The sequence below is a fragment of the Spea bombifrons genome, chromosome 1, assembly GCF_027358695.1.
Source record: "Spea bombifrons isolate aSpeBom1 chromosome 1, aSpeBom1.2.pri, whole genome shotgun sequence".
In the NCBI taxonomy this organism is placed as follows: Eukaryota; Metazoa; Chordata; class Amphibia; order Anura; family Pelobatidae; genus Spea; species Spea bombifrons.
The window spans coordinates 161,994,257-162,010,688 of record NC_071087.1 but is presented as its reverse complement, the minus strand read 5'-3'; the positions used below and the strand labels follow the sequence as shown (position 1 = coordinate 162,010,688).

The following is a 16,432-nucleotide window of genomic DNA, read 5'->3' as shown; positions in this document are numbered from 1 at the left end:
TGCGACGGAAGAAGAGCAAACCAGAGCCAAGCTGATAAAACTCATCCCACCCTTCATTATCGTGGGTGGCACCAAAGAATATGTATCATTAATGTTCCCAAAATCATAATATTCATAGGAAATATCATATGCCATGTCACGTCAATGGGCAGGAATAGGGGGTCAATGGGCAGGAATCGGTGGTCAATGGGCAGGAATAGGTGGTCAATGGGCAGGAATAGGTGGTCAATGGGCAGGAATCGGTGGTCAATGGGCAGAAATCGGTGGTCAATGGGCAGGAATCGGTGGTCAATGAGCAGGAATCGTTGGTCAATGAGCAGGAATCGTTGGTCAATGGGCAGGAATCAGTAGTCAATGGGCAGGAATCGGTGGTCAATGGGCAGGAATCGGTGGTCAATGGGCAGGAATCGGTGGTCAATGGGCAGAAATCAGTGATCAATGGGCAGGAATCGGTGGTGAATGGGCAGGAATCGGTAGTCAATGGGCAGGAATCGGTGGTCAATGGGCAGGAATCGGTGTTTTCCACCAACTTTGGCTCTTATCATCATTTTCTAAGGAACCAAAGGAAAAACGCCATCTTTACGCAGTACCTCCAGCTAACACAATTTTTTATATTTTTCCTCAACTATCATTTTTATTTGTCTTCATTCCCTTTTACCCTTTTTTTTTTGCGTCCCTGTCTTATTCGGCAACAGATGACTGAACTTTCCAAACTCTCTTTCGCCGTCCTAAACCCGGGAGCATGGCGGCAGCTAATTCCGGACAGATGTGCGCACAGGTGTCCACCGGTTAATTAGTAAATAAGTAATGACCGTGTCATCACGTTATATCGATGGGCCGCTGAAACAATGTCACCGTTATTTATTGTCCCCGTGCCAATGACTTTACCATGATGGAACAGCCAGATGTATGAGGACAGATGTAGATGACACGGCGTTTTATTCCATTTATCTGGCGTTTAAGAATATAATATAAAAAAAAAAGAGAGAATTCTAAAATATTGTTAAAAAATATATAAAAAAAAAAATATATATATATAGAAACTTGGCTTAGAACACCTTTCTCTATCATAAGATTATCGCAGACACAAAAGATTCCAAATTCTATTATTAGGCTCAGATTGAAAGACTAGCTGCGTCGTGGACGTCTATTTGTGATTAAAAATAAGTAAGAATGGAAATAATATAATTTTTGTTTCATTGGGCTACCCCAAAAAAGATTATTTTCTTTTGTGTTTCCCAACGATTCATTTGTTTTTAACCAATAGGAACACAGGAAGAACCATCGCGTTTTGCCAGGGACCCTCATTTTCCACATCCTGGAAAATTAGAATTATTCCCAACTCATAAGGAAATCTGGCAAACGGACTACTTTAGAGTCAGCGTGGCAAGTGAAACTTAATACACCCATGATATTTTTGGGGAGGTGCAAAGAATCCTTCTCTATAGCCAGAATGTTGAAGGTATTCGAGCAAAGGACTTCAGGAGAGACAGCATGGACTTACATGGACTTGTCTACTACTTTATACATAGCACAGGGGGGGGGGATTTCACCTGCCAAAGACATGGAAGCATAAGATGCACATGACAGACCCTTTTATTTTATTGTTTTGTTGAAGCCTAAGGTGAGATCTAAGAAAAATGCGTCGGGGGTTCCAACCCTAGAGGAAAAGGACAGTAGATGAATGAATACTTCTCTTGTTCTCCTCTTCTCTAGACGAGGTTTGGCTCCATGGCCCCGGTCACCTTGAGAACCCAGAGGACCATTTCGGGAGGACCATTGTTCCTCTGCGGCCGGACAGAACCCAGGGCAACCCCTGACGTCTTCATTCCTACAGCCCCAATTAGCCGTAAGCTAACTCTCTAGCTCATGCCAATAATGTCTATTTTCTACAGATTTGGTAAAGTTAAGTTGGGCAAAAAAATGGCGAAAAACCCCACAATTTTCTTTACCTTTTAAGGTCTATCCAACAATCCAATCTTTTTTAGATCTTGGAGTACCATTTTCAATAAATTTTTCTAATGTAAGACAGAATTATTATTTTTTTTTCTTCTAAAAGCCTGACAATTTAACATTTGCTTAATAATTTGAATGTGTCAAAGTTCGGGCAACATATAGACCTCCTAAAAACCTCCTACAGACCTTAATCTGCCCTAAAAAGGGGGCGGCTAATCACAAGCTCCGAATCCCTACAGAAAAACTCGTCCGTCCTTTTCCCGGCCCATTGTATTTGCGCAGGGAACATTATTATTATTTTTTTTATGTGAATGATTAGGCGTTTTGGCTTTTTTTCCCCTTTCTGGTAGAGCGATACTGCAAGTCAGCACCATTCTTGCTGTTTAAGTATTGAATATGCAATTAATGGAAAGATATTTGGTCATGCCTAATACCGGGGGGGAGAAACAGCTGAATAATCTGGTTTGGGGGCAAATGTCGAGACCCCGGGTGATGCACGAGAGAAATTGAAGTGGGGAAATATAGCTGAATGCACATCCTTTCCGGATTCCGTTCTGGAACTCGCTTCCCTCGGAACGTTCCGCGGAAGATGAATCGAGTCGAGTACATTATACCCTGCGATGTTTCATCTGCACGCCGAGCTTTTAATTTGCTATACAAAGAAAACTCATTCTCTCCTAGGCTGCCCACAGCTGCCACGGAATGAATTGGTTATTCTCCTTTTTACTCTATTTATGGGTTAACCCAATGTTGGCCACCATTCAGCTATTTTTTTAAAATATATTTTATTACAATAAGCACCCTCGAGCACGTATGTAGTCAATGAAACAATCAAGGGTTAAGATTGCGAAATCCATAAACCGATATAAATATTAATTATTAAAATAATAATAATAAAAATAATAATAATTAAAATAATAAAAATAATAATAATAATTATTATTAAATATTTAGACACTGAAATTGTTTGATCATCTTCTCCGTTCTATTGTCTGCTCAGAGCCCCTATTAATGACACTTTCAGAATACGACAATTATGTTCTTCTGCTGGATGGTGGTTAAAAAAATAGAATTGGCCCCATTCGGCCCCCGTTTAGTCGGCCCGTTTCTCCTGCTGTAAAGACTCAAACCTTAATCAGTCGTTGGTCTCGTCTTAGATTCAGGAGCCGTATGTCTATACCATGCATGTTTAATACCCTCACTGTATTACCCTCTACCAACTCTGCTGGGAGACTGTTCCACCCATCCACCTGTTTAACTGTAAAATCTTAGAATGATCTATTTTGTGAACGTGCCTTTACATCAGGAGAAACGGACAGACCAGATGGGCCGAGTGGTCCTTACCTGCCGATCTTACAATGACAAAAAACATCTCTAGGTCTACACTAGCGGCAAAAGATGCTTTTCGCAACAAAGAAAAATACAGAAGTTTCATTGGATTGAAATTAACGACCTTTTAGTGAATTTTACAGCGAGGAATGAATTACATCAGAACAAAAGGCAAGGCGCAAACTGGCAAATTATTCAGACTGGCTAAAATAATACATCTGATATTATTTAACCCATTAACAGCTGCTGCAGAACCTCTTGCGAAGGAAATCACGTTAGCACCCGGTAAAGCGGAAACGTCGCTGTGCTTCGCTACCTTACGATCGGTACGAAGACGTCACATTATCCGTAACCCTTCCTAACTTTACTAGCGATTAACCGTTCGGCCGAAGCAAGACAAGCAGGCATAGAGAGGGTTAACATAAAACTTCTCCGCTAAAAACTCTGTTTTTCCCTGCAGAAATCTGCCAGCGGGAACAAAAAAAAAAAAAAAATGAAGTTTGGATTTATTTTCAACTTTCTCAAAATCAGCATCTGACACTCTACCTCTTAACGAGGCAGTTATTGGTTTCCAAGGCAATTTCTGGCACCTACTGCCTTTCAAAATCTGATAATAATTGAATGCGGAGAAGAAGAAAAAAAAAATGAAAGTAACGGGTGAAAAAAAAAAGGGAAAAAAAAGGAGATTTAATAAGAACCTATACTGCACGGGGAAGTTCTTTGGCAGAGATTACGGCACTAATTGATCATCACGCAGCGTGACAAAAATCCACAAGGCGATAGCGGTGCTTAGAGCTAAAAGACTTGGAAACACATAGACAACTACCTCCCCGGCTCTCGCTGTCCGCCGGCTTCACCTGGATTGGTCGGTTCATCTAGAAGAAGAAAAAAAAAGAACAAAGCGGAATTAGTGGCGTCGGCGTACGGTTCAAATTATTATCTTTTTATATTTGAAGTTTGAAAAAAAAAACGTAAAATTCTTTTTTTTTTTTTAGCTCTGAATGGGTTAAACATTAGATTCATCACACATTGCGATTGGCTTTCCAGAAGTACATTTTTTCACACTGAAGGGAGAAGATTGTATGAAGTGACCCAGAAAATAAAATTTAAAAAAAAACCAAAAAACTGATGCGTTTTTTATCGTTTGATAATTTTTTTTAAGTCTTAAAAAAATGTTAAAATGATCTTTTTTGTTAATCCAACAATTCGTTTTCATCTGGTTACAACACCATGGATTGGCATGATAGAAATATCCTGGTGTAATGGAGGTTCTTGTTTCGTTGGCCAGTGTTGGCTTCAGAGAAAAGGCACTTTGGGCAATTTGAGTCATTTTCACCAATTTTGCAGACATTTCACACAATTGGGCTTTCTTTTGACATCATTTGATGTCTTCTTCTTAGCCACAATGTTGCGTTTTCGTTGTTCAAACCGAATACCGAATAAACTAATATGGCGCCGGGTAAACGAAGACGAAGAATCACAACACGAAGAATCTTCGTTTCTTCGTGTTTGTAAATAACTCCCTGTCCCCCTCCCCCCACACACACACAAGCCACTGCCTCTAACCATCCTAAGTCTTCGTAGTATAGCAGGGGTTAATGGGAATCCGTAGTATCACACCAGGATTTTAAAGGTAAGTAAGAGCGACTCCATTGGTCGCCGGCAGGGACTCCTCTGGCATCAACCAATGAAGAGCAGCTGCCCCCTGCTGGCGACCAATAGAGTCGCTCTTACGGACTTTTAAAATGCTGGCGCCAGAGCTGCTGCGTACTGTTATCCCCAATATTAACCCCTGCTAGAAAACCGGCAGAAAACGAAGAACAAAACAAATACGAGGAACGTACAGGAATATTCACCCGAAACGAACACAGGAACGGGCGAATATTTGTAGAATACGAAGGGTTTTTTTTCTCCCCAAAGACAAACACGAAGACTTCACCGGCGTCCAAGTCTAGTAAATATTGTTTGCGCATGTCTGCTGGTAGAGATATCTGTTGATCCAAAGGCCCTTAAGACCGGTATCTCACTCGGACCCTTAAATCTAGCACTGCTCTATGACATCACAAGTACGGAAAACACTTAAACACTTACGCAATAAGTTAGATCGATGGGCCAAACCTCTCAAGGGTGGCTTCAATAAATCCCACACAGCCTATCACGCGCCATCTATCTAAGCATTGATTTCTCTTCCTGTCCTGAGTATCCGGTAGGCACGGAGATCCGGAAAGGCTCAGGGTTCAGCCTGGGTTCAGCTACCAGCCACTTGGCTCGGAATTCAACGCTCTGGTACTTTGTATTAATTTATCGAGCTTCACGGAAGGCGTCAGCCAACGACGCCGGTGCAGACTCCTTTCCAAAAGCTCTCCGATAAATCTGACAGAGCTGTCCGCCGGATTGGACCAAAACACTAACTGCGTGAGTGGCTCCCGGGTTCTGATCGATGACATCATCATCTTGGCGTTTGAATAATTTTGGCTCAATTGAGGAATTTCAAGCTGAAAAACCATGAAACTTCTGTTTACGGGGCAACTTTTGAGCAACTTGCCTACTGTTTGAGCCCAAATAGCCGAGAAAAAGATTTTATGGATGAAGGTAAATCGAGGAGAGAGGCGCACTACTAGTAGGACTATTTACCCCATTACTCGTTTGGTGCAGTTGATTCCAAAATTATTTTTCTCAGGGTAAATTTCTCTAAAAGTTACTTAAATCGGCCTCTAACTCACTGTATAAAACCTATTTTTAAATAATCTATGGCGTACCACCCAATATTTCCGTTGCCCAATGGCAGACATCTTTGTTGAGAGGTGTGGTTATAAGTGGGACTGGTGACAAGACCGCGTCCTCATCGCCTCTTACCGACACTTTGAGGTCGTGCGCTGGGATATGATGTCATAAGCCAGCTCACAGCCTCAAGGAGTCCAAGTAGAAGCAGTGATGGAGAGCCGGCATGGGATATCACAGACCTGACCACAGGTGGATCTGATGATCGTGGATATACTATGAAAGTTGGATCAAAGCAGGTAGGCTGACAGCATTTTTCTTTTTTTTTTTTATTGGAGACCACCAAAAATTAGCAAATAAATAAAAAAAATCAAAAATATCTTTTATTTACACGGACTATCAATATGCGCCACTTGAACAATATGGCAGAAGCATTGAGGGTGCAAGAAAAGCCCCCCTCTCGGAAGTTCTGGGGTAAATTGATAAACGGCCATGAGTCACAACAGGCTACCCGCCAGGGCTATTAGTAAAACTGAAAAAAATACTGGGCAAAAAACCCAATTTTTCCAATTTCCGATGTCCTTTCCTATACAGCATCTAAACACCTTTTGCTTTAGAGAATTTTTTATTATTATTTTTTATAATTATTTTCTAATTATTTTTTTTAAATGATTACCTTTCTATTTAACGAGAAATGCTGAGCGCGGCGATACATTGTAACCCCTTTAATGATATAAATTCTCCAATAAAACGTCTTTATTCCTGCATGTTCCTCGCACGTCTCGTTCCCTTTATTTAATTCCATCTCTTACGTCAATTTTTTTTTTTTAACGATGAATGCGCCGTCTATAATTACGGCAAAAATACTTTCGCGTCTTTTTATTTATTTTTTTTTTACATTCATTTCTTCTCCATCATAACTTAGGACCGGGACAATCTCTTTAAATATTCATCCCGCTATGAAAACGAAACATTAAAAATTTAATAATGTCAAGTGCGTTTGAACCGAACTCCTAAGGGCCCATTAGAATACAACGGCAATAAATATGCAAATGCCGCGAGTCGCTTCACCTGGCCTCGGAGATGCCCAGATCCAGGTCCTCCGAAACGGGAATCCGCTCCAAACATTTTTATATTCACATAATCGTCTAAGAAAAAAAAAAACTATCTTTAAAGTTTAACCGCCGGTAACTTTATTATTATCCTCCGCCGTCGTAATGCAAATGGCGAGGCGTTATTTAAATCGGCGGATAGGAAATCGTAGGATGGGGTCGTAAATTCAGGTTTAAAATGCCTTTGTGACCTTTTTTTTTTTTTCCCGTCTTTAATGTGGAGATTAATGCCAAATCATCCGCGCTTGGCTTCAGAGAACCGCTTTCCAACTTTGATTATTATCCTTTGGAGAGACAACAATTAAAAAAGCTAAAAACTCGGATATTGTGCACTAATAATATGACTTTAGTAATGAGACTTATTGGGGATGGCATAAAAATTATTATTATTATTATTATTATTATTACAAGTATTGATTTTTATAGCACCATCATATTCCACAGCGCTGTACAATGAGTATACAGGACATACGTTATGCATCACATAACATAACCAAGCGTATCTGATGCCCCCTCTCTCATCCTCTGATTCCCCTCCCCCCCATTATGCCTCTCTCCTCCCTTGATACCCCCTATCTCCTCCACTGACGTCCCCTCTCTCCTCCCCTGATGCCCCTCTCTCCTCCTCCGATGCCCCCCCTCTCTCCTCCCCTGATGCCCCCCCTCTCTCCTCCCCTGATGCCCCTCTTTTCTAGGAGGTCAGAATGTTTGCTGGGTATGAGGGGATCGCAGGGTTCTACAGCCCTAAAAGCCCCGATAATGTGTATAGAAACAGCAGGGAACGGCTTTATAAATTAAACGGGGTAAATAAAACCCCATTATTCTTCTGCTAAATGCTCCACAATAGGGCAAAAAGTCACATAAACAGTCTGGGGAAAGTCCCACCCCTTAGGTTGTAATCACACCCCCTAAATAAGTATGTCCTTTTTTGGTCATGTGAAATGTGGGGAGGCGTGGCCTAATCCCTCATTAACAGACCGCAGATGCCTTTGCTTTTTATTAGCAGGACATAATGAGATGGCCTGGCCAGAAAGCTTGTTTTTGTGTCTCAGAGTGCGCCATTGTTTGGCCTGTTGTATGATTACATGAAATTGCGTTACTCCGCGCTGTATTACATCTCTAATGCATTCAGACAGCGGCGCGCCGTACCTTGAGTGCATTTGCTGTTGTATAATTTATCTTTCAATGCTCTGAAAACTCGTTGTCGAGGCTCGCCGTACACACAGAACACAGTTATCTCCAACGCAGCATTTCCTCACAAAATTGAGTTAATGTTTTTATTATTTCATAATTCAATAGACGTGGATGCTTAAACAAGCAGGATTCTGATTAAACGTGGAAGAAAAAAAGCCGTCCCGGAGAAAAAGAGACAGCTTCAAGTACCGGAGCTTTGATAAATCCCGGTGCACAAAGTATTAGGAAAAAGATTATTTGGAATCCTCAGGGTTCCATTTTTTAAATTAACTTTTTGTGGCAATTAGTGAGTGTTTTATTTTTTTTTTTAAAGAAAATCTATGCTCAGCCCTCGGTTTGCCACTGAGATGAGCAAAGCATTGTGTATTTAAAAGGCTTGTAACATTTTTTTAAACTTTACTGAGAGGGTGGTAGATAAGTGGAACAGCCTCCCAGCAGAAGTGGTAGAGGGTAATACAGTGTGGGAAGAATGAGGCTGATTTATTGTCAAATTCTAAAAAAAAGATTCCGTACAATATTTCCCGCTAAAGATTTGATCCCCAATTCGCATTAAAAAAGGCACTCAAAAATGTCTCAATGTGGGGGTGTGGTTAAAGGTGTGGCTTTGGGCGGGGCTTACCATGCTTTTTTATGTGTCTTTGTGAATATGTATAGGCTCTTAGTAGAAGATTTGTGTATTTTGTGTACCCGGATTGGATTTATATGGCAAAGAGGTACATTGTATCGGTATCTGTCTACCTCTATATACTAGTGTTTGGGTGTATATGGTAATTATACACTACCGTCCAAAAGTTTGGGGTGAAGTTCCTTGTTTTTGAAAGAAAAGACTATCTTGTCCATTAAAATAACATGAAACGGATCAGACATCCAGCACAGACGGGGTTAATGTTGTAAATGTCTATTGTAGCTGTAAACGGCAGATTTGTAATTGAATCTCTTCATTGGGGTACAGAGGCCCTTTATCACTCCCATCACTCCTGTGTTCCAATGGCCCTTTATCACTCCCATCACTCCTGTGCTCCAATGGCCCTTTATCACTCCCATCACTCCTGTGTTTCAATTGCTCTTTATCACTCCCATCACTCCTGTGTTCCAATGGCCCTTTATCACTCCCATCACTCCTGTGTTCCAATGGCCCTTTATCACTCCCATCACTCCTGTGCTCCAATGGCCCTTTATCACTCCCATCACTCCTGTGTTTCAATTGCTCTTTATCACTCCCATCACTCCTGTGTTCCAATGGCCCTTTATCACTCCCATCACTCCTGTGTTCCAATGGCCCTTTATCACTCCCATCACTCCTGTGCTCCAATGGCCCTTTATCACTCCCATCACTCCTGTGTTTCAATTGCTCTTTATCACTCCCATCACTCCTGTGTTCCAATGGCACTTTATCACTCCCATCACTCCTGTGCTCCAATGGCCCTTTATCACTCCCATCACTCCTGCGTTTCAATTGCCCTTTATCACTCCCATCACTCCTGTGTTCCAATGGCCCTTTATCACTCCCATCACTCCTGTGCTCCAATGGCCCTTTATCACTCCCATCACTCCTGTGTTTCAATTGCTCTTTATCACTCCCATCACTCCTGTGTTCCAATGGCCCTTTATCACTCCCATCACTCCTGTGTTCCAATGGCCCTTTATCACTCCCATCACTCCTGTGTTTCAATTGCCCTTTATCACTCCCATCACTCCTGTGTTCCAATTGCCCTTTATCACCCCCATCACTCCTGTGTCCCAATGGCCCTTTATCACTCCCATCACTCCTGGGTTCCAATGGCCCTTTATCACTCCTATCACTCCTGCGTTCCAATGGCCCTTTATCACTCCCATCACTCCTGTGTTTCAATGGCTCTTTATCACTCCCATCACTCCTGTGTCCCAATGGCCCTTTATCACTCCCATCACTCCTGTGTCCCAATGGCCCTTTATCACTCCCATCACTCCTGTGTCCCAATGGCCCTTTATCACTCCCATCACTCCTGTGTTCCAATGGCCCTTTATCACTCCCATCACTCCTGTGTTCCAATGGCCCTTTATCACTCCCATCACTCCTGTGTTCCAATGGCCCTTTATCACTCCCATCACTCCTGTGTTCCAATGGCACGTTGTGTTCGCTGATCCAAGTTTAAGTTTAAAAGGCTGATGGTTAGAAAATTATTTTGTAATTATGTTACAGCCAGAAATGCCCTTGTTTTCCATGAAAACAGCTGAGTGACCCCAAACTTTTGAATAGATCTATACTGTGTATATAGTAAAGGGCAGTATGCGGGGTATGGAGGGTTCAGACAGCAGTTTAGCCAGATTTAGGTCACTTATTTTGTTCTCAGTGGTTTACTTAAAACTAAATCATTTATGGTCAATAATACCAGGTTGTGGAAGGTCAATAACATTCAATTATTCATTTCACCTCGTGTGTTCCTCCCGCCACAGAAGTTCAGAGCGGAGCTGCTTTTAAATGAATTAAGCATATTGTGGGAATTTGGGAAGATAAGAACCACTTTACATTTTTTTTTTTTTTTAACGGAAAAAAGGCAGAGTCTTAGAGTGAAAGACGCAGAAAGTTATTAGGAAAAAGCAAAGTCTGACTTTATAGACCATAAAAGTGCATCTTTTTTATTCATTAAAGGGGAACACAGAAAGGAAAATCACACACACACACACACACGCTCTTCTACTCACTTATAAAAATGTACTCTCATACAAACATGTGCTCATTAACACGCGTGTACACTCACCCGAACACACACCTGTCACTTCCTCGCCCTCCTCCAGATAAGTAACACACATACATAGATACTTACACGCAAACTCACTCTAACACCCACTCACTCTTACACTGTACACTCACACACACCTTCTTTCTCCTGCCCCCTCTACACCTCCCAGCATCACAAACTCTAGGGCTGTAGAACCCTGCGATACCCTCATACCCAGCAAACATTCCGACCTCCTAGAAAAGAGGGGCATCCGAGGGTGGAAAGTGGGGCACCATGGGTGGCAAAAGGGGCAGAGGGGAGGGACGTAGGGCATCAATGAAGGCGAGAGGAACATCATGGGAGCAAAGGGGGTCATCAAGGGAGAAAAAAGCGGCACAGGGGTGGGAAGAGGGGCACTGAGATTTGAGGCCCATAGCGAGACTGACCAAACTGAAACCGGGGCACTCGGAAGGTATTCATTTGGAACTTTGCTTTCAACGTAGTCCATACATCCTTCGCAATCAGAGCGGTACTTTGCATTTGAAAGGAGACTAGATTTAAAGCGTCGGTATTACCAGTAATACCAAGACGCGAAACAAGGCAAAGAACTCTTTAATCATGTATTCGGCACAAGAAAGTATCGAGATCCGGACTTAATCACTGGCAGGAAAAAAGCTCTTTTTTTATTTTATTTTTTTGTGCAGAAAGGAACTTTAATGTCTCCTTTTAACCATGAAGTACCATTGTTCTACCTGCGTATTATTGAGGGTTTATTAAACCGATCCTAATCTGTTGAAGATAAAGATAATATGTGAAGCTAACTGAGCGCGGATCAGACAGGATGATGGGAGGTTATTGTTAAAATATGTAAATTCACATCTTATTGAAATTCAAACCCTCCAGATGAGATTTTTTGTATTTTTTTTTATTTTATTTAAATAAATCTGTTCTCACTCGGTGACGGTTACCTAATGTTTATCGACTACCCGGACGTAGGTCGGACATAATATTCATTACCTAGAACCTATTCCGTTTCCTCATTAGCAGTGATGCATCGCTAAGCGTACGTGCCGTAAAAAAAAAAAAAGCACAAAAAAAATAGAAATTCATCAAATTAATTACGTTTTCTAGGGCCTGCCGATATGAGTGAAGTGTGATAGGAGCTCTTGGTTTTTAATTATTTGTTTTTGCAGTGAAAAGGTGTTTTTGTGCCCTGTTCTTAAGTGCAGCTCGGCGGAGGTTAATGCGCAGGGTCGCTCGTTTGCAAATATCATCATTTTTTCAGTTGGTTGCAGATTTAACATTTTCTGTTCCTTTTGTGTTATTTTTGCGTGGAATGCCATTCATTTGGGGCCCTTCTGTTGGTATTTTAGCTGAACTTGGTGGGGTCCCTTAGTGATTGGACACGAAGTCTCACCCTTCTCAGTTCTCATGGTGTTAATCAAACCTTGTATTGATAACCCCCACTCCGGAACTTGTACTGGGAACCCAACTCTATAGTTAGTATCGATAACCCGAATCTAGAAGACGTTCTGGTAAGCCAAATCTGGAATGTGTACTGGTAACCCAACTCTGGAACTCGTACTGGTAACCCCACTCTGGAACTCGTACTGGTAACCCCACTCTGGAACTCGTACTGGTAACCCTACTCTGGAACTCGTACTGGTAACCCCACTCTGGAACTCGTACTGGTAACCCCACTCTGGAACTCGTACTGGTAACCCTACTCTGGAACTCGTACTGGTAACCCCACTCTGGAACTCGTACTGGTAACCCTGCTCTGGAACTTGTACTGGTAACCCAACTCTGGAATTCGTACTGGTAACCCCACTCTGGAATTCGTACTGGTAACTAGACTCTAGAACTCATACTGGCAACCCGACTCTAGAACTTTAACTGGTAACCCAACTCTAGAACTTGACACGCAAGCTATCCACTAAACAATAAACATTCTATTTCCAGCGTTGAAAAGGTTAATGAAGCCCGCTTTGGTCTCCCTCTCTAGTTCTCTTTATCTTTTCTCAGCAGAAGACCATCTTATATAATATAATACTACTAAAAATAATATAATAATAAATCTAGTTGGACATAAAATGGGTTAGAGTTATGACATCATACCTCTGCCCACTGACGACATCATCAATTCCAGATTCTACCTGACATTAGATTTACCAGTTAGAGGAACCTTTCTTGTTATGATAATCGTGCCTTTTTATTTCTAAATCCATGTTTCATTAATTAAGGTCCACAAAACGATGGGTTAATTAAAACATAGTAATAGCTACTCAGCCAATAAAAAAAAAGAAAGAAATCATCGATGAGAAGTTTACCGGAGCCCTAATTAATAGAATTACACTTCGGTGAGGCTGGCAGACCCTCCAATGAAAAACCGACACCAGTGTTGCCTAGCAATGTCTTTAAAAAAAAACAGTATGTGACGAGTGTCTCGATAAAATCTGCTGCATTTTTTTCCACCATTTTTTTTTTTGGCCAAGGGAGACTTTTTAAACTTAAATGAATGTTTATACGAAGGGGACAGAGGGATAACTGAGCCTCATGCGCTTCCCATCTGCCATCTTACAGCAACGCCATTAGAACGGGGCTGGGCAGGTTTTTCCGAGAGACATGGTAGCTATCAGGCCAAACACATCAACTGTCTGCTAAATTTTTTATGTCTCTACGGTATATACTCTCCCAAAATAAGAGAAAATGTATGGATTTTGAATATATTAATTCAAGAGGGCTTGTTGAAGATTTACTATGTTTTATATACTAGCCAACTGTCTCGGTTTAGTCCTGACAGCAGGCCCCATATCCTAATGAGTGTCCCTACAGGTTAAATTTCCTTATCCTGCGCATTTGAACTGGGTCATGGGTTAATATGGACTCGAGATATCATGGAGTAGCGTTATGACATCACAACTCTGTCCCCTGATGACATCATTTCCAGATTCTGCTTAACAAGAGCATTACCAGTTAGGGAAAGTTTACAAGGAATAATAACATAAGACAAGCTTTAGCGACACCCCTCACATAGCATATGGTATAGCTCGTGAAACGCGTCATCCATACACTATTCAAGAAAAAGAGTTTTTATGTCACTTCAACTCAAAATCAAAATTAGCCTCTACCACTTCTGCTGGGTGTCTGTTCTACTCATCTACCAACTTCTCAGTAAAGTAAAAAATCTGAGTATTCTAGGTGACAAGTAATCATTTTTCAGCACGAATACCCAACGATCTCAGTTATTATTTATTCCGTTGTCTCTTCAACTTACGATCCATCGCCAGCCCCTCCAGCATAGGAGGGATTGAGCAGAGTGAGACTCGAGTGCCGCACTTGGCATTTAAATAGAAGACAATGTCACGCGCCATTAAACCCTGCAGTGTCAGCTGAATGCACCCAGCGCAGCGTGTCTGGAAGGGTTAATATATCATTCCCCTCTGTATTTCAGATGTCATTCGCTAACACAGACTTAGAAGGACCAATGGGGATGAGATGGGAAGCGCATTGCAAGGAGTAACGTGTAAAAGCAAGGGTTAATTAGGAAAAGAATGTAAAATCCCCTTTTTCTATGTTTCTGGGATATAATAAACTGATCCGTATTTCGCTCGCGCTGCCGTTTTCTTCCCCAAAAATTTAAACGGCCAAAGAGGCACGCTTTGGTAAAAGGGGTGTGGTTAGGGGAGTGGCTAAAGGCAGAGCTTTACTATGACCTTTTTATGTGCCTTTGTGACCTGAGAACATCCTCTCTTTTCAGGATGTGGGTGGGCGGGTCCACTGATGTCAGTGGGTGGGTCTACTGATGTCAGTGGGCGGTCCCACTGATGTCAGTGGATGATCCGCTAACGCTGGTGTTAGCGGTCTGCTGTTGTTGAGACCGGGCCTAGCCACAAACGCAGAAACAGGAAGTGGGTGGGGAGTGGGGGCGTGGCTTAATGTCCTTCCCGCGACCCCAGAGATTATCTGCAGTGACCTGGAGACCTGAAGAAGCGTCTCTTCTCCCGGAGACTCCGTGTGAAGCCCACAGAGTTGCATATTGATCTAGAAGTTTGCTGGTTGGGGCCGGGTACAGCTCTCCCCGCCATCAGGATCCGTACAAAAGAAAATAACCTTCAGCTACCCAACAGGACAGCAGCTCCCATCACTCTCAGCCAGCAACTTAACAAAAAACTCTTATTGGAATTGTGAGGTGGACCACAAATCCAAAGCCAGATGTCCCCCGGCATCCCTTCTGCTTCCCTCCGGCACTGACGGGGTCAAACCGAGCGGCGCACCTTTCCCGTACCGCGGCTGCTATTGCGCAACGTAAAGCCGATGAAGGTTAGCGATGACCTTTTGCGCGCGGCCATGAATTAACAATCTCGCAGATCGTGTCTCATTAATACTCATTGATTGAAGACACCCTGCGCCCAGCGGTGCGGCGGGGGGGCGCGCGGGGGGGGCTGAAATTCAGAGACGGACCCTATTGTGTGAACCCGCAGCCGCGTCAAGGAGACAGGAACGGAAAATGGGGGGGATCAATAAAGTATCCTTGGAAACCCATTTGCACATCATCTCCTTAAAGGTTAATTAAGAACCGGTGAAGGAGAAGAGGATGAAGAATAGGTGATGGACACCCGGGCCTCTGCAGATCATTAAGTACTAATTAGGTCTAGAAAGCGTATTGAGCGCCTGTGCTCTTGTAAAGCCGTGTTATGGTCGCGCTGCGAAGCGCTTCCCGCGTTTTCCCCCGAGTTCTCCGAGCCCATTTAAGAAGTTTCGACAATCTCGGGAAATCTGAGCACCAAATCGCGGCGACGGCCGACTCCCCGCTCCCCATTTTCTCCGTCCTTTAATAAGATTTATACGAGAAAAAAAAAAAAAAAAAAAAATGAAAAGTCATCGTCTTCTTACTGTTGCTAGGCGCCATGGTTTTAACCCTTTGAGTACCGGCAGGAAGTCCAGCGCAACTACAGGATAAAAAACGGTTGTGCGCCTTAAACCAAAATCTTCTAAAAAAAAAAAAAAAAAAATGATAAAACTTGCCAAAAAAAATCATGTGAAGAAATGAATTTAAAAATAATAAAATGTAAAATGTGGCCTATTTTTCTGGGTGTGAGCTCTACAAGTGCCCCTGTTCTCAGGGAACAGTCCCTGCGTGGAGACTTCTCTCTCTGGTTTCTACTTCCCTCTCAAACTGTGCCCTTAACTCCAAAGGTAAATCGTGTTTTTAAAACAACTTTAAAAAATGACATTTAAAGGAATTTCTTGTAATCAACGCAATTCTAAAAAATCTGCAGCGTTAATCTAAAGAAACAAAGATTTTGATGTCACTTCCTTTATAATCAAGAATTTATTTCTGATGTCACTTTCTTTATCGTTATGTTTATCTCTGATGTCACCTCCTTAACTATTTCTGATGCCACTTCTTTTATT

At 42.2% G+C, this 16,432-nt stretch overlaps 1 protein-coding gene across 11 annotated transcripts in view; it reads right to left on the bottom strand.

Moving 5' to 3' along the window:
- The window catches only part of CELF4 (CUGBP Elav-like family member 4), a 453,257-nt gene that overhangs the window by 165,055 nt on the left and 271,770 nt on the right, over nucleotides 1-16,432 (bottom strand). For all 11 annotated transcript variants that reach the window (XM_053448271.1, XM_053448296.1, XM_053448277.1 and 8 more), the window contains exon 3: nucleotides 4,112-4,160. In XM_053448271.1, coding sequence (XP_053304246.1) covers nucleotides 4,112-4,160 — 49 coding nt within the window. The remainder of the gene's footprint in view (nucleotides 1-4,111; nucleotides 4,161-16,432) is intronic.